The sequence below is a fragment of the Aptenodytes forsteri genome, unplaced genomic scaffold, assembly GCF_000699145.1.
Source record: "Aptenodytes forsteri isolate BGI_AS27 unplaced genomic scaffold, ASM69914v1 Scaffold8, whole genome shotgun sequence".
Lineage (NCBI taxonomy): Eukaryota > Metazoa > Chordata > Aves > Sphenisciformes > Spheniscidae > Aptenodytes > Aptenodytes forsteri.
Window position 1 is genome coordinate 3,623,559 of NW_008796218.1, and position 21,517 is coordinate 3,645,075.

At 35.6% G+C, this 21,517-nt stretch overlaps 1 protein-coding gene across 2 annotated transcripts in view; it reads left to right on the plus strand.

Moving 5' to 3' along the window:
• The window catches only part of PIK3C2A (phosphatidylinositol-4-phosphate 3-kinase catalytic subunit type 2 alpha), a 41,880-nt gene that overhangs the window by 10,648 nt on the left and 9,715 nt on the right, over positions 1 to 21,517 (plus strand). For both annotated transcript variants that reach the window (XM_019474536.1, XM_009288776.1), the window contains exons 4-23: positions 1,402 to 1,522; positions 2,164 to 2,275; positions 2,876 to 2,955; positions 3,060 to 3,123; positions 5,626 to 5,769; positions 7,970 to 8,012; positions 8,100 to 8,313; positions 8,392 to 8,514; positions 10,142 to 10,309; positions 12,924 to 13,032; positions 13,536 to 13,678; positions 14,324 to 14,512; positions 14,982 to 15,075; positions 15,343 to 15,437; positions 15,752 to 15,932; positions 16,527 to 16,631; positions 17,680 to 17,772; positions 18,104 to 18,233; positions 19,755 to 19,891; positions 20,579 to 20,748. In XM_019474536.1, the coding sequence (XP_019330081.1) occupies positions 1,402 to 1,522; positions 2,164 to 2,275; positions 2,876 to 2,955; positions 3,060 to 3,123; positions 5,626 to 5,769; positions 7,970 to 8,012; positions 8,100 to 8,313; positions 8,392 to 8,514; positions 10,142 to 10,309; positions 12,924 to 13,032; positions 13,536 to 13,678; positions 14,324 to 14,512; positions 14,982 to 15,075; positions 15,343 to 15,437; positions 15,752 to 15,932; positions 16,527 to 16,631; positions 17,680 to 17,772; positions 18,104 to 18,233; positions 19,755 to 19,891; positions 20,579 to 20,748 (2,515 nt within the window). The remainder of the gene's footprint in view (positions 1 to 1,401; positions 1,523 to 2,163; positions 2,276 to 2,875; positions 2,956 to 3,059; positions 3,124 to 5,625; positions 5,770 to 7,969; positions 8,013 to 8,099; positions 8,314 to 8,391; positions 8,515 to 10,141; positions 10,310 to 12,923; positions 13,033 to 13,535; positions 13,679 to 14,323; positions 14,513 to 14,981; positions 15,076 to 15,342; positions 15,438 to 15,751; positions 15,933 to 16,526; positions 16,632 to 17,679; positions 17,773 to 18,103; positions 18,234 to 19,754; positions 19,892 to 20,578; positions 20,749 to 21,517) is intronic.

The window sequence follows — 21,517 nt, forward strand, 5'->3', positions numbered from 1 at the left end:
ATGAATGTCTTTCAATAAGACGGAGGGTGGGAAAAAGGTGGTAACACTATCTTTGTATTACTCCAGTAGGCTTTGCAGGACTGGCAGACCTTGGCCAATGCAGCCTGTGACTATAGCCCATAAACTGTTACTGCATCTTTTTTCCTTATCAACCACCATATTCTCTGCTGAAGGTAGTACAGCAGTTTCACTCTAGACTAATAATAAGCTAAACAGTCTTAATAATGAGTTAAATAGTGTTTCTGAATTCGTACTTCTTATCATTCCTTGTTCTTGAATTCCACGTACTCATTCTTCATATGCTATCAAATACTTCTATGCTTGTAATAATTAGTCATCTGTTAATGAGATGAAGCACTTGCGTTATCTTGTGGAAAATATTGTTGTAGCATTATCTCTGTATCCACCGTAGTAGTAACATTTCTTACAAAAAAAAAAAAATGATTCGGGAAAATTGGGACGGTCCCTGGACGGGGGGAAAAAAACACTCCGAAGGTACTGATGAAAAAATAAATTCCCTTACACAGTGTTTTTTTACAGAATTTTTGAGACACTTAATGACATTGCAAATTATTTGAAGGAGAAGATCAGAAACTAGGTAGGGAGGGGTAGAGAGCATTTTGTACTTAAAATGTTTGTGGTGTTAAAACATATCTGTATTTTTCGTCAGTGACAGCTGGTGGCTGTGGGGGAATGGATTTTGGGTTTAACTAGGATTATTTCTTTTGCTCTGTAGTTGCTGGATGGAAGAGAGAGTCTGTTTTCAAAAGGGCATTTGGAGACTGATGTGAAAGTACTGGTTGTTGAGTTGCTTTTTGCAAAGGCTTGGTGATGCTTACTGAGATCTGATCTGTACAATGTGGAAACTGCCCTAGACAAATGGAAAGGAAAAAGAAAAAAGGACTTTCAGTAGGAGTTGCCTCTGCTACAGCTGATACTCACTTCCTCAAAAGCAGAACAAATAGAGAAGTTCCATCTCCAACCCTTCAGACAATGATTTTTAAACTTTAAGCAGCTCTGGGATCACATACCTATTTGAAGTCCTTGCTAAATAAGGCAAACTTATAATTAAAAAAAGGCTAGCCTCATATAAAAACTGAAAAACAGACTGCAGACTTTTTTGTACTCTTGGTCAAATGACTATACTGTATTCTAATTTAAAAAGGATTTATTGATTTCTTAAACTACAGGCAGGTTTTATAAGGTGCCTTTCTTTGTGGGGAAAAAAATGAAGATCTTGGACTATGAAATTTAGGAGATTATAGAAGCATAAGAGTCTTCCCTACAAGTATAAAAATAAATTTCATTAAATAACCACAATTTGTGAGTGAACAGTGGTTAATATCGCTTGCTATAGTAATATAGCTATATTTAACTTTTAGATGTAATTTCTTTAAACAGTGAGTTCCCCTGTTGAGCTTATAATAATGCAGGCACTTTGCTGGGTGCATGATGACTTGACTGAAGTGGACATTGGCAGCTATATCCTGAAAGTCTGTGGCCAAGAAGAAGTTTTACAGAAGTAAGTTTCATTAATATTTAATTTCATGCTTCTTCATGCACAATTAATGGAAAGTATATCTTTAACAATTAAATGTGTGAAAGCAGAAATCTTAAAAACGCAGAAGAGTCACATTTTGCACAAAGATCAGTCTTTAGAGTTGCTCTGGGATACAGCAAAGTAGGTTCTCAACAGCTTCCTAGAAATCTGTTCTAATCTGCCATCTGTTGTGTTGAACACAAACAGGTTTTTTTCAGATGCAGATTTCTAGAGCATGTCTGGATGTTGTAGTTTTCAGCTGCTCTTCAAATCCCAACAACCAGGTAAAAAAAGTCTACTGATGATTTCAGATTATCAGAAATCATCTGTGGTGTGTTTTTCTTCAAAACTAATGGCTTACAACTCCCCCATTATTTCTCTGGGTTTGAATATTTGGTTTCATTGTTAGCCACAGTAGTTAAGAGCTTTAGCAAAAGTATAGGTATCTGCAATAGTATACTAAAACTTCTGTAGAAGTAAAAATCAGATCAAGGAGTATGGTGTGGAGGCTGATTCACCATTTCCTTATTTTGAGCCAACAGGTTGTCTTAAATATTCCAAGTGAGTTTTTTGAAAAACACTGCATATTTTTGGTAAAACTATAGCTTTCTTTTGTTCAACAGTAAGCACTGCGTAGGAAGTCATGAATATATTCAGAACTGTCGGAAGTGGGATATAGAAATCAAACTGCAGCTCTTGACCCATAGTGTAATATGCAGAGATCTGGCACGAACAGTAAGTACCTCCTAAACTGCAGCAGCAATATAAGTCTTGAAGAGGTTGGGAGTTTGCATGAGAGTTGATGGATCTGAGGTGTAACCTTTTTGGGTGATTAACAAATTTGTATGTCTGCTTGGTGTTGGGAATTGTATTCTCTTATACTAAGAGGAAATGAAATACCAAATTTTTGCAAGGCAAATAATAATATACATATGGATAAACTCTCTTACTAGACCAAGTACTATAGCTGGAAAAAGTATGCAAGCGTTTGGACTTGACTTGAGACCTGAAAGAGAAGCAGCAACTTTCAGAGTTAAATAAGTTGAGAACAGTTTTTGAGTTTAATTAGATATGTTTCAGACCCTCAAAGAGGAGGGGAAGAATACTTGATATCTGCATAGTTAGGCACTCGATTGCTGTTTCTTCCCTCTTCCCCCTGTCCCAATGTGTACACATTTCATAGGCTATGAATTAGTTATTTCTTTTCCCCTTTGAAGAGATCACCTTATATCTTTCCCCTTCTACTCCACAGGTATTAGTAATGAAACTTATAAAACAGTATTACAAATTATAGAAAGGTGAGAGCTGGACTTAATAGCTAATGTTTTATTGCAGGAAGATGATGACAGAACACCTATACATCTAACCAAACACCTCTACAAAGTAGAAAAGCCTTTCAGAGAACCTATTATAAGGTAAGGTTATGTGGTTATTTTAGTAATCAAGCCCACTGCTGAATTTCTGACCAAGGTTATGTTATGTTCTTGCACTTGTGTTCAATAATTACTATTTCTTGCAGGTCTTCTATTGAAGAGCTTCTTGATGTGTATCACAAGCAAGTTAACATAGCTCTTAAAAATGAGGTAAGGGCATCATAAATTATTGCTGAACCAAAAGTAGCATGAGAAGGTTTACTAATGGGACAGCTGGGGAAACTGAGATCTGAATAAGCTGTCAAATGTAAATTTGGAATAATGGATTTTTAGATTGCTTTTCCTCTTTTCTTTCTACCTTTTCTTGCAAACTGATTATTACCTAATTGTCACAACTAGAAATGTATCTTCCAAGTCCTGGGGTGCAAAATAACCTTTTCCTCAAAAATGCTGAAGAGATTAATTTAGGGGAATAGGAAAAAGGTCTGAATCCTGACTATGTCAGTTGTTGTCAGACATGAATGATGTATTGGTAACAGATAAAAATCTACATAAAAGCGAGCAGTAATAGTTGCGTACAATGGGAGTTGTAACTGAAGCGTGTTTGGAACATACAAGTAAGTTTTACACAAAGTGTAATAACATCTTCTGCACTACTGGATTAATTTAAAATACACTGTCAAAACTATTGTCTATTTCAATGGATGATAGGTAGCTTAAAACAGGTTGTATGTGGAGTACTTTGGAGTAATTTCCCAAATGTAAAAGCTAACTGAAGATAACTTGCTTTACTCATTTCTAAAAGGAGAAGCTTAGTTTAACTCCTGATAGTAATGTAACTTGGAGACTTAAATTCTTAAACATTAGGTAACTATGTTTCTTAAACTGTTTCTATAAATCATTCATTTCAAGACTGTTCTTAATTACAATACTTTTCATTTCCAGTATGTTTGTTTGCCTCTCCAGGAATGCAGGTCTGAACAAGCTATGTCCACTATTTACATATTCCCTTAATGTTATTTAATTCCCTTGATGGTGATTCACCATGTTCTCAAGGGTAGTTTTGAACACAGTCTTCTTGTAGGAGAGTGAGATGTTACTGCTCCTTGATATGGTGGTGTTTTTGTTGCTTTGCTCTTGCAGCTGCTTCAGCTTGCTTGCTTAACTGTGGTTTCACATGCTGAAGTGAGGAACGCAAAACACCTCAATTCAGACTTATGTTCCGCTCTTTCTACAGTCTTTTTGATGATGGGAGATGTAGCTTGTAGATGATGATGAGTAGGTCCAAATATCAGCAGTTGCTGCATTTGAAATTATTTACTTCCTGAAGTGAATTCCTGTACATATTCAGTAGCTGAAGCTTGCTAATCAAAGTGAAACAGGGTAAAGTAATCCATAAGTAACTTGTTTATAGCCTTTGATTTCACATCGTTGGACGCTTTAAAATTAACTATTGTCTTTTTATTGAGTTTAATTTGAGAGCCTATGAGGAAAATAGCAGTGGAAACTTTGCTTTTCATGTGCCAAAACAGCTGTTATCTTCAAAGTGTTAGCTTTGAAAGTATGGATTAAATATTTACAATGTCTTCTGACTTCTATGGTTATTTTCTTACCAGGACAAAGTTAATTGTTGCCAGGTAACTCCTAATCCCAAAACTTTTTGATTTAATGGACTGCTTTGCTATCCATTTGTAGGAAGGTCATGAGAATATGTCGGGGAGGGTGGGGGTTGGGAATCAGTTTACATCTTACCGGGAGGATATTACACTAATCCTGCCTATTTAGTTGCAAGTGCTTATAAGTGGTTGTGAAAGAAATCTATACATTAAGCCTTTAAAAACTAAACTGTTACTTTGAAGCAAATATTTTCATTATCTACATGTGCTCTTTAAAATTGGATGAAGACTTTGCTTATATTAAAAAAACAAAACCCAAGAAACCTAGGATTATTTAGGTTTAAATTAAGTGGCTTTTCTTTTATTTGAAGAGAAGGAAGGGAATATTAGGAACATTTCAACTTTGTCTTAAGCAGCCTACCAGCATTTTCATTCTCTAAGAAGCTGATCTATTCCTTTCAAAAAAGCTTCCTGTAAAGTGTGCAATCCCCCTTCCTTTCCTTCTCCAAGATGACAGTTTGCAATTGCTTCATCTGGAAGAACCATTTAAATTAAATAATATGTAAGGCAAAAGTTGCAACAAACCTTTTCCGAAAGTACATTAAAGTGAAGTAAAAAAGATAAAGTTCTGTTATGGAAGCCATATTGTAGTGTAAGTGTAATTTGAAGCTATGTGTTTGTTTTAAGAGGGCTGAAATTGAAACACTGCTTCTTTAGCATTCCTTCCTCTCACTAATTGAACATCTTTTTTTGAACTACATTTTTTCTATGCCATGAGGGAATTTGAGCTTAATATCTCATTAGAAAATACTTGTCTGCCTACAACTTAATAGAAAAATCGTTGGAAATCTCCTAATGTTTCCCAGGACACCATTCTAGAATCCATACTACTATGTTTTCGGAGTTGATAACTGAGCTATAAGGAAGTTCTCAATAGTGAGGGTTTTGTTTAATCAAATTGTTACACTGCAGTTTAATGTAATTGAGATATGCATCTCATAATGAAATTTTCTTGGCTGAATCATCAAAAAAAAATTAAAGCAATACTGGATTTCACAATTGTGATCAATCTGTTCTTTCATACATTCCTTGTTAGAACCAGCATAAAGCAGTAGATCATGTAATTAAGACTGTCAGAAAAATCTGTTCTACATTGGATTGTGTAGAGACTCCTGCAATAACGGAATCAGTAAAGAAGCTAAGGAGGGCTGTTAATCTTCCAAGGACTAAAAATGCTGAGGTAAACTTTCACACTATAAATTGCATTCTGAAGTATGCTTTTTAACACTGACAAATACTTTTTTGTAATCTTTTTGGTAGTTGTAAATGCCAGCAACAGTTCAGTCAGGGTTATGGTGGTTTTATTTTACCTGATATCTTCCATTTATTTTAACATCTCTTTGTTAATGTATTAATCGCTTGCTTTGGAATCCTTTCCTGTTCTAGATAGTATTCTAAAACTAGTTTTAAAAAAGTCACTATTTTCTGGTTCTGTAACTACAGACTTGTGTCACAGTAGATGCTACTAAATCTGACTGAGGGAAACTGACAGCTAGCTCATGCCCTTTAAAGTCAATGCAGTTATGCTTAAAGGAGGAATTCACATCATGTATTTTCTTTGCAGTATTTATGTGAATAGCAATAGCATCTTAAAACTCTAACAGTTCAATCTTCTGCATTCCTGAGCATATGGACAAAAATAAAAATCTCTCAAATAACACAGATTTTGATGATAAAACTGCCTTACAAGGAACAGTTAACTTGAGTAGAATTGGTCTCAAGTCATGTTGTCAAAACCAGTCATTAAATGGAGAAGTGTGCAAATAAAAAAGCTAAATAGTCTTGTAATACTATTTCTGTTGTTCTGCTGCCTTATTAGAGTGGCGATTCATGTGCTGTTCTATTCACTTTCAGGTTCATCAGTTCAATATTTGTAATACTAAGCAGATGTCTTGCAAAATGCACGGACCAAATAAATATAGTTGTCACAGGAACTAAAATTCTTGCAGGGAAATGCAGAAGACGTATTAAGAAAACTTAGTGAAATGCAGCGTATCAAATATTTGTTCAATGTTTGCTTTTTGATAGGAGAAAGCTTTAGATATAATTAGATTACAGTGTAAAAATAACTTCTGAAAATAATGTTATCCCAGTAGAATTTGAAAAAGGTACTTTTTTATCAGCAAAACCCTGCAATTCTCTTGTGATGAACGTTAATGTTTAAGCCAATGTGTATGAAGGCATATAGGACTGTTTTCAGAAACAAAATTGCTCTAAAGATTGGAGCCAGTTGCATCTAAACCTTATGTAAGATATTGTTTGATTATTTTTAAAGTAATTGTTTTGTGGTTGGAAGAAGTGGCCAAAAAGTACAAGAAAACAGTAGACTGTCAAGTAGGAAATGACATGTATAGTGCTGTTTCAACAGTTTGGCATCCTGTCATCCAAAAGTACTTGGACTACTTGACAGATATGGTGGAAACATATGGCAATTTTTCTGAAAGGGGAAAATGATGTGATTCTGCCCCCCCGCCCCCCCCGCAAGTGTCTGCATGTTTTTTATAAGAATGAAGTTTTTTGGTAGTTAAGCATCTTGTCAACATTAAGTTTTAATTAATACACTAAAGGTGTAAGGAGAGCTTTCATTCTTCTGCAGCAGTTGTGGCAAACTTCTTGGGCTTTTTCTGAAGTATTAGGAATTCACTGGGTTTTGTTTTTAAATCGCAAACTTAGTTTTCATTACGTTTTAGTTTTATTAGAAGTTGAATTTGGTATGAAACCCTTCCTTATTAGAAGGGAGTAAATTCCCATGATTTGTTTGGCACCTTTTGGTTTCAACAGTGTCCTTGTTGAGACTAGACACTGCTGTAATACTGTATCATGTTTAGACTTGCAGTTTAGCAGACCAAGAAGCAAACACAACAGATAGTATTAAGTGACAGTACTTGCTGTTCAGTTTTTCTCAGTTGCTTAACTTTTTTTTATTCAGTAAATTTATAGTAACTCTGCCTACAAAAGATACGTTAACAAATGCCACAAACAAAACAGCTGTTCAGACTTAAATTACTAGGTAATAGAGCTAACAGCTTCTGCTTCCATCCATAACAGCCCTGACCAAGTTTTATCTCTACTCAGAGAAGTTAGAGTATTCTGAGCAATATTCCAATGCACTGTGTCTTTTAAGAGTTCATAAAGGGTGTCAAAATAGTTGTGACTTGACAAAACACGAGCTTTTGAACTTGGTGAATAGTTGTTGCATGTTATGGAAATTGTGATGCTGTCAGTTAACTCTTGAGGAACTTTGAGTAAAAATGTGTTACATAAACCCAAATATGAGCCTAATTCAGATGTTTCATAATTTCTGTACAAGATACTTAAAAGAAATGGAAAATTAATATTGGTCTCTTGGTACTGAAACTTGTTCTAACTTTACTGTGTAGGTATCCTTAAAATGTGGTGATGACACTAGCAAGAGCTCATCTGGTGAGTAAAGTTCTTCAATTTTATTTAAAAACTGCTTTCAGGTGGCTATTCTATGAAGATATGAATTAAAGTTAAACTATAATTTAGGTTCACTGCAGCCTGAAAACCCTCTGAAAGTGAGTATAGACCAGTTAACAAGAGCAGTTGAGGCCCTTCTGCGACTCCACATGAATTCATGTAGCAGTTCTGCAGCAGTTTCTCCAAAAGATAGTAAGAGTACTAAGGAAGCATGGATTGCCACAGAACATCTCCAGTTCACAGTATTTGCTGCGCATGGAATTTCTCCTGGTTGGGTATCAAAGTGAGTAATTTATTAATTGTAAAATTCATAATTTTCTATATTATTTTTTGTTTAATTGACTTTCTTTTTCTTGTCCAGTTATGAAAAATACTACTTGATTTGTTCTCTGACCCATAATGGAAAAGATCTGTTTAAACCTGTTCAGTCCAAGAAGGTTGGCACATACAAGAACTTCTTCTACTTGATTAAATGGGATGAACTGTAAGTGACTTTAGCATGTTAAAACTCACTAAAATATTTTGTTTTAGCTAGTACCTACCTAGCTAGCTGTTGAATACAGTCTTTCAAGCAACTCTTGCTTCTGATTCCATTTGAAGTGTTGAAAGAACAATGTGTGAGACTTACTAACCAAAATCAGAAGTATTTCTCCAAATGGTATTTCACTACTCATTTTAAAAGTGGGAATGGAAATGCTAGACAAGTGCCCTGTGCTAATGTGTTTGTAGTGTATAGTTATAAGGACTTGGGAAGGTCATAGCATTCCTTATAATGGGAACAGCTTGTGCTGCTTAAAGAAGGATGAATAAAGCTTGCTTATAAGCAGTGCTCAAATCTTGTAAATGGGGAGGAAAAGCAACTCACTTTTACTAACAGTAATGCTGAATTGTTTTTTTTCCAAATACATTGTGAATTTAAACATCTAATTTAGGATTATTTCTATAAAGAGAGCAGACACAAGTGCTTGAGAATGTCTGTCTATAGCATATGAGAATGTCTGTCTGGTTTGAGCTACTAAACTTCAGTTTCTCTTTATGGGGCAGGGGAAGAGGGTAGAAAGGAAGAAGGAAGGGCATGCAGAGAAGAAATAAGGAGAGGATGGTGGGTGATATCTGATAACTGAGAGGGGAAAATATTTTTCATTACCTATGCACAGCTTATTCTTTTCCACTTAATAGTTATCAGGCAGCCTGTCATAACTGGAGCTTCAGGTGAGTTCCACATTGCCCTATATCTATTTTCCTGACTGTTTTTAAAGGTCAGAGATAGACCCTGAGGAATACCCTGAAATTCTACCATGACAAATTATTTCAGACCAGGAATGAGAGTTTCAGGTTCTAGAATACCTGCCTTCAGAGAGTACTGCAACTACCTTTTTTCTGGTGATGCAAGGGATTAATTGTCAGATCTTTTGCTAGCCAGTACTAGTGTATTACAGTGAAAGATGTGTTAAATTGCTTATAAGCTGCTTAATATAGTTGTAGTGTTTTGTAGTGTAACTGGCTTAGTAATAAGTTGTGGTAATTTTTAGAATGATATTTTGGTGTGTTACAGCAAATCAAACTTAAAGAACATTTTAAGCAATAAAAACAGTGTAAGCAGAAATCTGAGTTTGAATTGCTCAGTGAGGTGTATACTCCTCAGCTGCTTTCTTTATGGGTGCTAGTTTTGCACCATTTGAATTTCTTTCAGTAGTTCTTAATAGATTCTTTCATTTGGATGGGAAACTATTGTCAGCTGACTCTCAATCTGAGAGACTAGGAGGCGGCTAACATGGAATTGTGTGTGTCCTCATAGTGAGTAGAGCGGGAAGACTGGTTATGCTGGACAGTGTGGTTCTGTGTAAGGGATGTGATTTAGTAGACAAAGATTAAAAAGGGTTGTTCCAAACCTAGCTACAGTGCTGAAATGTAATTTAGCAGGTTTTGCAAACTACTGGTACAGGAGATAAAATGGAGTGAAATATAATTAATGAAATGTAACACTTGTTCTTCAATGTTAATTAACTTTCTGAAAGGAAGAGGCATCAATGGGTTATATGGATAAGCCTGTAACTTATTAACAACTGTCTGTCCTTTGACTGACTTATTTTAATACTTTTATTTTACAGAATAATTTTTCCCATCCAGATTTCACAGCTGCCTTTGGAATCAGTCTTATGTCTGACTTTGTTTGGAATCTTAAATCAAAGTAGTGGGAGTTCTCCTGACTCAAATAAGCAGAGAAAGGGCCCAGAAATTTTGGGTCAGGTTTCTCTACCTCTTTTTGATTTTAGGCGGTAAGTATCCAAAATATGGGTAAGATTATTAATATGATTTACTCTGTATAAAGCTTATCCACTCCCATAACTATAGAAACTGCTTCTCCGCCACTGCATGTAGTAGGCCGTGATAAAGGTAAGAATTGTAAACTATATTCATAGAATCATTAAGGTTGGAAAAGACCTCTAAGATCGAGTCCAACCGTCAACCCAACACCACCATGTCCACTAAACCATGTCCCTAAGCGCCTCATCTACACATCTTTTTAAATACCTCCAGAGATGGTGACTCAACCACTTCCCTGGGCAGCCTGTTCCAATGTTTAACCACTCTTTCAGTAAAGAAATTTTTCCTCACGTCCAATCTAAACCTCCCCTGGTGCAACTTGAGGCCATTTCCTCTTGTCCTATCGCTAGTTACTTGGGAGAAGAGACCGACACCCACCTCGCTACAACCGAATACATTATTGTTACAGAAATAATGCTTTCAATTAAATAGAGTATAAAACATAGTCCTGTGTTGTAGTATTTCCATCTAACTGGCTGAAAAAAAAAAACTTGCCTGCTGGAGGAAGTTGAATATTGTTTGGATGAAAGCGGTTTTATTTGTGGGAAATCCTCATAGTAATGGGGGCCAAAAGAGGTCATGTTCATACCAACTGTGTAAGTATGCAGCAGTTGAGTATGTAAGCATAACTCAAGTTGTCCTTTGAGGAATCCACTGACATCCAGGTGTTGCCCTATAAGTCATATGCAGTTAAATATGTGCGGGTGTCACTGTCCGTTTCATTCTGGCCACGGATGCCAGAATTAGGCATGATGTTGCAGAAGTGATCACACCACTGCAAAATAGCTTCAGGATTTATGCTTAGGGTTTCCTATTTATATGTGCTTCTGACTTCTAGGTCTTACTGGAAGCTTAAATTATCTAATCGTCAACCAAGGCTGCAGAAAGACAACCAAGTCTTTCCTGGATAGTTACTTCTATGTATTGCTTATGTCTGTTCCACATGGCTTGCATCCTCTGGTTCTAGATATGGCTCTACTTGTTCTGCTTCCCCTTTTCTATGGTGACGATTCCAACAGCTTGGGGATGCTTAAGAGTTTAGACTTTCCTGCATTGCAAAGATGGCCTGCAGCTGCTTTTAGTCACCACTGAAACTTGGATTTCTTTTCATAAATGATGCTTATTTCAGCCTTTTGTTTAAATGTTGTATTTCAGTCTCCTATCTAAATATCACATTGCACAGTATTTTATTGAAAACATAGCTTTTGTTTTGATTTGAATTGCAAATTTATCTTGTCTTCACGCTGCATGGTGTTCTCATAGTAGTTAGTTTAGGGAGAAAACTATTTTCTGTTTATGCAGAGCACTAAATAGAATGTGTTGCACCAGTGTTTACTTGAATGGCCTGTATATGGCAGCTGTAAAGATGCTAGTGGTCTAATCCACTTGCAGTCTACATAAATTAAATCCAGACCTAGGTAATTAAAGATACTAGCCAAATATTCCAGTTACAGTTGAGAATAGCATCAACAGCAGGCAGGAGCTGAAACTTGTAGCTAACTAAAACGTAGGAAGAATAAAAGGTCATGTGTGTGCTTTGGAAGAATCCGTAGTCAAGTTAAAATCCCTTCAGATGAAGTGTGTGGAGTGCTGTAAAATATCTTCACTTGTGGATGAGACAGAAGGCTGTGGCAAGTATATTAAACTAGAGAATTACTAAAAAGAATGAGCTGTTCAGTTACGCTTTAGTGGCACGATTTAGTATTTTTTTATTGGCATCATAAGCTCCCAGTTAATCAATTTTTACGTATAAAGAACTGTTCTTTCTTTGAAACACACGTAAACCCTAAAACATCTTTCAAAATATACTAAAAGCTTGGCCTCCAAGAAGTCTTTTTGAGACTGTATTTTGATTTTTAAAGACTGATAGAAGTTTTCTGTGCCTAACATTCAGCACTTAACCAATATATGAAGTATCCTCAGTTGTGCCTTAATATTGGGAATAAACTGGCAAATACAAATGTCATCTGATAAGTGCTTGCAGATCTAGTAATGTGGAAAGTCCAGGCAACTAGCAATGTCTATAATATTCATATGCCCATGGCTTTTTTTCTGAGAGGGTAAGAAGGTGCGTGTGTTCAGTTTATTCCTCAGAGGCAAAAGTGTTCCTTTTCTCCCTTAAGAAATAGGGAACGCTTGATTTAGCTGGGTTAGCTGTGTCAGCACTGAACTTTTTCCTCTGCCTTTTCTACCTGAAAGTTGTATGTAGTGTTTCAAAGGACTTAAAGTACAGAAGACATCCAGTGAAAGAAATAAATTCATATGACACTTGATGATCATAATTCCCTTTTTTAAGGTCCAAACTGTATTGGCTAGTACAGTTTGATTTCCTGTGTTCTTTTCTGAACATGAATATTGAAATACTCGTCATAGGATATTTTCTTATCTCTGCAATAGAAACACATACTCAGTTTGAACTATCCTCCTATACCACATTAATGCTTTGGAATTGTTTCCTTGTAGTGACCATTGGTCTTCTCCAGATAGTATTTTAGTAACTAATATCTTGTTGAAGTAAACAGACTGTGACACTAATACCTGTACGTGCTCTTTTTTTTTTCTCAGACTGTTAACTTGTGGGACAAAGCTCTTGCAACTCTGGACCTCATCACATCCGCATCATGCATCAGGGATGGCCAGTAGGAAAGGAAATATGGAAAGAATAGTATTGCAGGTTATATATAATTCTGACTTGATCTGACTATGTCTTGTTTGAATATTGTGACTTGTAACTCTTACGTGAGTGGTAGTAGATCAATTAATGTTTTGGGGAGAGTGCAAATATTGCGAAGTCATATTTGAAAGCCCATATAGAATAGCGATTACTAAGCATTAAGGGCAAAGAATGGAAAGCTGCTGTATGTGTATACAAGTCAATTATTAAATCACTATCTTGAAGTAAGAAATCGGAAATGCCTTGGTAATACATGCTATCAGTACCGGGAGAGAACATCTTTGAAAAGCAATCTATAGAAATGTATGCTGAGATGGGAGTTGTCTAGACCCAAAAAATAGCCATTCCAGTTTCTTTACAGAACATAAGCACCTCTCATTCTAAATTCAGAGCCCAAATTTCTCTAGGAAGAGAAGGCACCTTGTTAGGCATGGCTTAGCAGTCCCAAAACATGGTTGGTACTGTTCTTAAGAACTTGCATCATCTCTTTCTTTTTCTTTTAGATTGACTTCCCATCCCATGCTTTTGATATTGAATATAAAATTCCTCAAGCTGCAAAGACTACTGTGCGTCATTCCATAGAAACATTAGAAAAACCATTGAGAGAACGTCTCCTTGCCATTCTCTCAAAGGATAACACTATTGGGTATGTTCATCTCTTTCTAGCTATGGTCTCTTTGTATGCATCAGTTTGTGGCTAGGGTATGGAATGCTTATTTATTCTTAAATTTCTTTAATATGGTTCTAGTAAATTTTGAAGACCTATGGACACTTAAACAAGAGTTTGACTTAAACTTGCGAAATAATGGTGCTGACATAATGAATTTACTTGTGCTTTCCATGGCTAGTGTTGTCATTCTCCTGTTACAAGACTGCCACCCTTTTGGCTGCCTGTTATATATGCCTATTGCATATATAGAACTGCTTGGCAGTTCTTCAGTTACAGGGAGCAGTGGCAGTTTCAGCAGTGGCTGTTCATATGCTATGAAAGGTTCTCTGGCAGGCTTTCCCCCTCATCTGCACCAAACTAACATTAACATTTTGGTTTATTTCAGACTATACTAAAACTTATTTTTGTCCTGCCCAAGTTATAACTTTGAACAACTGCTTCCATAATGTTTGAGGCTTTATTTTGCTTCTCGTTTTGACTTTTGTGGACGAAATAGCCATTTTAATTGCATTCCATTTTGTGTGTTAAATTATTTCTATGTATACAATGACCAATAGCATTGGGGTTATTCAGGTGATGGTCTGTGGTGTGCGTTATAAATGGAAATGCTTTTGTCTGCAGGCTGTCAAAAGAAGATAAAGAATTTTTGTGGGAGAAGAGACATTATTGCCATAGTCATACTAGTAGCCTACCAAAAATATTGGTTAGTGCCCCTCAATGGGACTGGGCAAGTCTTCCAGAAATATATTCATTACTTCAACAGTGGCCTCCTTTATCACCCTTAGCTGCACTGGAACTACTTGATTCAAAGTAAGAAAAACAATGTAAATAAGTTCTCTCTGTGTGTTGTGCATTAAATGACTTTTCAGTAAAAGATTCTGAATAGCATTCTTGTGGAAAATACTGCTGAATTTCTTGTAGCAAAAGCTAAATTTTCTTAAAATTTTGAAAAACGTGCTTACTTTATTCATGTAGGCTTAACCAAGTCATGTATTGAAAGAATAGCAATAGTGGTTAGGATTCTGAAATCTGATTTGCGACAGGAGAGCAAGCTCTACAGCCAAGCTATCAAGACTGAAGTTTTGAGAGATTAGTATGCTTGTCCTAAACATGCACATGTGTTTACATCTTAGGTAATGAAGGGCCTCAAACCTGTACATCCTTTATTGACCTATTAAAGACTTCATATAGGTTCTTTTGTATCTAGCTGATATCAAAAAAGAAAAAAAGTCCTACATGAACAGAATAAACTTAATGTGGACTTGCGGTGACTTTCTAGGTTTGCTGATCAGGAAGTACGAAATACAGCTGTGAATTGGATAGAGATATTAAGTGATGATGAGTTAACAGATTTCCTTCCTCAATTTGTGCAGGTAAGACTTTCTGTCTACACTGAAGTTTGAATTTTTTTGCTCTTGAAAACCCAAAGGAATTGCTGATTACTAGTAGCAGAAGTGCAACTGCATGCCTCTATACTTAATAAGCTTAATGCATGGTATGGAAAACAATTTGAGTAAATAATTGCCCTGTGACTGTCCTATGGATTTGTGGTGATTCTGTCTGTGCATTAGTCATAAAAATGTCAGTCTTCACCTAGAATTAAATCCAGACCTGATTTATTTCATTTTCTTTGTATTTAGGCATTGAAGTATGAAACCTACCTTGACAGCGCTCTTGTCAAATTTCTTTTGGCTCGGGCACTGGGAAGCATTCGAATAGCACACTACCTATATTGGTAAGATGTTCTTTGTTCCATTGTTCACGTAATGTTTACTAAAGATTAATATTTCCAGAAAAAAATATTCTTTGTTAATATCATAGTTCATATGATATGTTGTGAATGGAGAGTATACAAAATGTAGATCCTGTTTCTCCCGTGAAAAAACAGACAGTGCCTGTACAAGGCACAAACTTACTGCCTTTTATATCCTGTGTATCAGTAACTTTGGATATATATAGTACTGATTCATTGAAGTATTTTAAGGTCTTAGTATTGCATCGTTTGCAGTATTTTCCTTAGGAAAATTTATCTTAAATCCTTTATTTCAGGCTTCTTAAGGATACACTGTATGATACAAAGTTTGGTGTAAGGTATGAGCAAATTCTTGGAGCTTTTCTTTCAGTCTGTGGAAAAAGGCTGAGGGAAGAGCTGGAGAAGCAGACCAGACTGGTGCAACTTTTTGGAATGGTAGCAGAAAGAGTAAAGCAAACAAGTGGATCTGCTCGGCAGGTGTGTATATATTTTTAATATTCTTTAGGAAGATTAGACTGAGTATGCCCTCAGAACAATCCACTCAATTGCCTTTTTAGTTTAAGTTCAATAAAATGTTATATATAATATATAGGAAGATCTATGAATCTATTGCTCTGCATTTTAACAAGTTAATGGCTTAATGAAGTTGATGTTTTTGTCAAATTTGTTGTCATCTGAAACATAAGATTGTGTGAGGTGATAGGGTAAGAAAGTAGGATGGTTTCTGTGCACAATAAACTGGAACTGGATTTAAACCTATCATTGCTGAAGAATGATCCTGTGATGCAAAAGAATGGGATATCCGTTTACATGCTAATAATATGAACTTACAGTTTGATAGAGTGGGATTCTATCATGTGGTTCAGTAAAAAAAAAAACACCACTAACTTGTGATATTAGTGTTGTACTACTAGACTTATGTATTTTTAATAGCTAGAACAGCAGTTACAACTTCTAGCATTCCTTTGACACTGAGGAGTTAAAACATTGGCTTCAGGATAACTTTGTCCAGAAGTTTTCTGTAGATGCTTCAGTTAGCAAAATGTCAGCTGAATTTTTTTTTGCCTGCAGGCTGCCTTGCAAAATGGTATGGAACGTGTGCAGTTATTTTTCTTGAAGAACAAATGCCGTTTGCCTCTCAATCCCAGTCTTGTGGCAAAAGAGCTAAATATTAAGGTACTGCACATTCAGAGTTTCAAAACCTTTTTGTAAAAATTACATATAGGCAAAGTTTTTACAAATAGAAAAAATCAATTGAGGTGCTTGAAAGCTTTTTACGCTGGCAGGGAGGGTTTTAGTTAAAAATGCTGATTGAACAAGGCAGTGAAATTAGCTGAGCAAACATAAAATTTATATACAAATACCTCTGTAAAACCAATGAAGGTACTTGTGTTTAAAAAAAAAAAAAATCTGCAATAACTTGTTATTTCTTCAGACCCTGTCTCTTGAGACCAGCAGTCCTGGTTATAGTAAAGCAGGGGACTATTCAAAGTGCTTGAAAAAGTCCTGTTTGCAGTAGTAATCAAAAGAGAAAATTGAGCCATGCTATAAAGCTCAAACAATGAGTAGATACTGTAAAATAGGTGAAAGTACCTGTTACTGGTTGTGTCCAAGAGATGCACTGAATCCAGGGAGGCAGACAGTAGCTTTATTTTATTGTGAAGGTCCAGCAAGTAATAATGTAGGAGAAGCAGGTGAACTATTTTTCCAGAACTCTGCAAGGTTTGACAGTGTCTGCTCAACCACGATCTTGATTCTATCATCATGCATGACTGAGAACCTAAAGGTCTGTGAACACTGGATTTAATCCTGTGTGGAGAGACAGTTCGTCTTGCTTTCCTTCTCTGCTGTAACTATTAAATCATGAATATGTACTTGAAAGCAGATAAATGAGAAAATACTGTGAAACGTGCAAATACACATTTTATAATATCTTCTAGGTTTCAGAAAAAGCTGCTGATAAAATATTTATCCATGTTTTATTCAGTCTTCCCTTCAAAATGTATAAAAACATCACTGCAGCACTATTGGCTTTTGTACAAGAATTCAACAAATGACAGCCAAAGGGCTCTTTATTCAAAGGAAGCACGTATTCACCACAATCGCAATGTTAAAAGTCTGAATAGACACATTGTGGTTCAAACCTGCTTGTTGTCAGAATGTCTTGTTTTCTGGGCTAGCAGGAATAGTCCTTTTTGAGTATTAACACTAAATCTACTTGCAGGCATGTTCTTTCTTCAGCTCCAATGCAGTACCGCTGAAAGTTGCACTGATAAATGCAGACCCTCTGGGAGAAGAAATTAACGTGATGTTTAAGGTAGGCCTTACATGTATATTGGAGAAAAAAAGTTGAATGATAATCACTATTTCATTGGTATCAATTAACTTTAGCATAGACCAAAAAGTTTAGTTATTTTGTGAGTTTGTTCCTGTGTATGTAGAAACCAATGTCTGAACAGGTTGTAAAATGTGAAAGTAAGTCTACCACATGTGAAAGCTTAAATGTAGCCTATTTCTCTTTTTAAGTGCGTAGCTATGAGGAAGTAAGTAGCATAATGTATCACTTCCTAGAAATATAAAGCAATTAATCTGAAGTTTAGTTTTGCTGAAAGCATATTGTGTCTCTAACTTTTATTTTTCCATTTAAGGTTGGAGAAGATCTGAGACAAGATATGTTGGCTTTACAAATGATTAAGATTATGGATAAGATCTGGCTGCAGGAGGGACTGGACCTACGGATGGTTATCTTCAAGTGTCTTTCAACTGGAAAAGACCGAGGTGCAAAACCGGATGCTGCCTATAATCTTTGCTCCCCCACTTCAATTTCTTGTCACACTGATAGTGAAAAATTTCTGTGCAGAGGCAGGACCAAGAAACAGTGGAAGGCCAGAAGCCTTCCATGCAAGGAACTTCAGTGTTCCAGAGTATAGCAAGTTAAATTGTTCTGAATTTCCTGATGGCTGAGTTGCATTTAAATGTGTTTCTTCTCTTGAGTCCTGTTGTCAATGAACAGTGGTGCAAACAAGTAAATATTAATAATGATAAAAGCTAAGGTTTCTCTTGATGCCCTTACTGCTACACAAGAAAATAACGGTGCCATAGCAATCCTGATTCTAAAAGTTTAGTTACGGTGACGGAAAGTATTCAAGTCAAAACTGAAATTCTAAAGTATTTGGAATCTGCTGCAGTTGAGTCAGGAATTATCATTCATGTACTGAAACATGCAAAAAGAAGAAAATTTTAACACACACACACTATCCCCCAGAATTAGTGTCATATGCTGGTAAAAGTTCCTTGCGAATATGAGGCTCTTCTAGGTTTGAAACTAGGTCACAGAACTCTGAGTTTGAGTGTAAATACCGCCCTGCACTTTGAACATGCTTTTTGCTGGTTTTCACTAATTCTCTAGAGCTAGCCAATAGGAACCACAAGATCTTTAAGAGGATAAACAATAACTTAAATATTTCTTTAGTCAGATGCTAGAACAGCATGATGAAAACTCTTAAATACATGAAAAGTTGGAAATCTAGGTTGGCAAAACTAAGCAAAAAGCTTCTATTTATGCAAGACTTGCTTTTTAGGGAAACAGATGGCTTTTCTTCCTATTTTGAATGATGACTTGATTGCATAGTATGTTGCATTTTTTTTTTGTTGTTGCTGCTAATATTAGTATTCCTAAAGTACTTGAAGGACTAAAGTGAAAAAGAAAAATGGATGTAAACTACACATTTGCCTTTAGTGGCTCTTGCCAAGATAGAAGTAAAATTCTGTTAATCAAATAAATGTTTTCCTTTTATAACTTAGCTATACAAATATTTTTAGTAAATGGTATCTCCAAAATAAGGCCACATATAAAGCCTACTGCCTTATTTCTGGAGCAACAGTCTAGTCTGTTTCAGTGCTTGACAGTAGTTAAAGTTACTAGATTACTTAAGTGTCAGTGTATGAGAAATGTCAGTATCAAACTATTTTGCAGTTCTTGCTTATAGACCAATACTAGTTTATGTAGTAGAAAGTAATTATTCAAAGTGTAACTTATACATGCATTCTAGCAACTGTAACTAATTGTAGTAAAGTAAGCCTAACTTGGATTGCTACATGTGTTTTGTGGTATGCTTTGTAATATAGTCTGCAGAAGTGCTTAGTAGACCAGTGGCACTATTTTTACACCTAACTGGGTTTTGAAAGAAGGTAGTCTGAGACTACCTTCTTTGCATCGTTGTCAAGTTTCTACTGAATAATGAAAATGCAGTATAACTTAAGGAGATTGTTAAATACTTTGTTGTATTTTATATAAAGGCATGGTAGAGCTTGTTCCTGCTTCAGATACACTTAGGAAAATTCAAGTGGAATATGGAGTAACAGGTTCTTTTAAAGACAAGCCTCTGGCAGAATGGTTGCGAAAGTATAATCCTACAGAGGAGGAGTATGAAAAGGTAACTCTCTTCAGCATTGTTCTTTTTTGAAGATCTCTTAAAAGGGATAAATACCATCTTAGGAAAGAATTAAATTCTTATTCTAGATCTTCCAATTGAAATTTTTGTTTTATATCTTTAGGAAACTTATTTTTTTCCTATACTTGAAAAAGGCAAAATGAAAATCCCTTATAACTAAAAAGGAGTCAGATGAATTCTCAGGATTCACATCAGAATTTTTTTCTGGATATGGAAAAAAAGTACTTCAAATTTAAGATAGGGAGGAATGGTGGCTGCTCTTAATTGTGGTTTAGGAGCAGTGGCCTCTTCTCATACAAGCACATGGGATTCAAAAAATAAAATGTTTTCTTTTGGCTACAACGCTGTTACAATACACTGGAAAAATAGGTCTTGTACCCTCTTCTATTCTCTGCTAACATTTATTTCTTTTTGTGATTTGTCTTCAAATCCTCTTTTCTTTCATTTACTTAAAAAAACAAAACAAACATTTTTGCTGGAAAGTGTAATAGCTTTGCAAAAATCTTTAGATATCTGCTTGAGGAACACTATTTTGGGGAAAAAAAGCAAATTTTAGGGCCTGTCTTGTCTGGCTTGGATTTTACCCTTGTCAAAATTGGCTGTTGAATACATGAATGCTGTTTTCCCACGGATATTTGATCTCAATTCACTCTGTTCTCTCCCTCCCAGGCTTCAGAAAACTTCATTTACTCTTGTGCAGGATGCTGTGTAGCTACTTATGTATTGGGAATTTGTGACCGCCACAATGATAACATAATGCTCCGAAACACAGGACATATGTTTCACATTGACTTTGGAAAATTTTTGGGTCATGCGCAAATGTTTGGTAGCTTTAAAAGGTATTTTCTGTGGCTAAGCGATGTAGAGAACGAAGTGATTTTTAGTGTATCTTTATAAGCATTATAATTCTAAGCATTAACTTTTAAATTCCTGTTATCTGCTGTTCTCATTATGAAGCCAATGTCTTCCAATTTAACCACAGTTTCCAGAATGCATTCAAACTTAGCTATATAGAATTAATTTTGGAAAGGCTCCAGCTTCCTATTTCCTTATTCTGATCTCTGGAACTGTTTTAAGTCAAAGCACATAGGCATAGCTTTCAAATAAAATTACTGTTCTAGCTACTGGTAGATTGAAATAAGGAATTTGGTCTCCTAAATGTCATTTAACTTCAGTGCTTCCAAACTGCATTCATTCCTTAAGAACTTTGTGCTATACACACTTGGCAAATCTCGATGGGAATTTCTTTACAATAGTTATGAAAGCCAAGTATTCTGGTACAGGAAAAAATTACTCTAACTTTTTATTGATATTTGGGAGCCTTACATCTAACACAAATCTTGGTGTCATACTTTTCCAGGAATATTGGATAAAACTGTAGTGTAGTTTCACCTTTTTAGCTATATTCATGCAATTATGTATTGCATGCTTGTTAGGTAAACTTTATCAATGAATGAGAAATTGAGTGCCAAAACCTTTACGTCATCTGAATATCTGAATGTGAAACAAATGAGAACAGACTCTGGCTTATAAAAACAGTAGTGAATGTCAACATTATAGAAAAGAATGAACAGCAAGTTTGTATTTACTACTCCTCTGTGTAGGGGA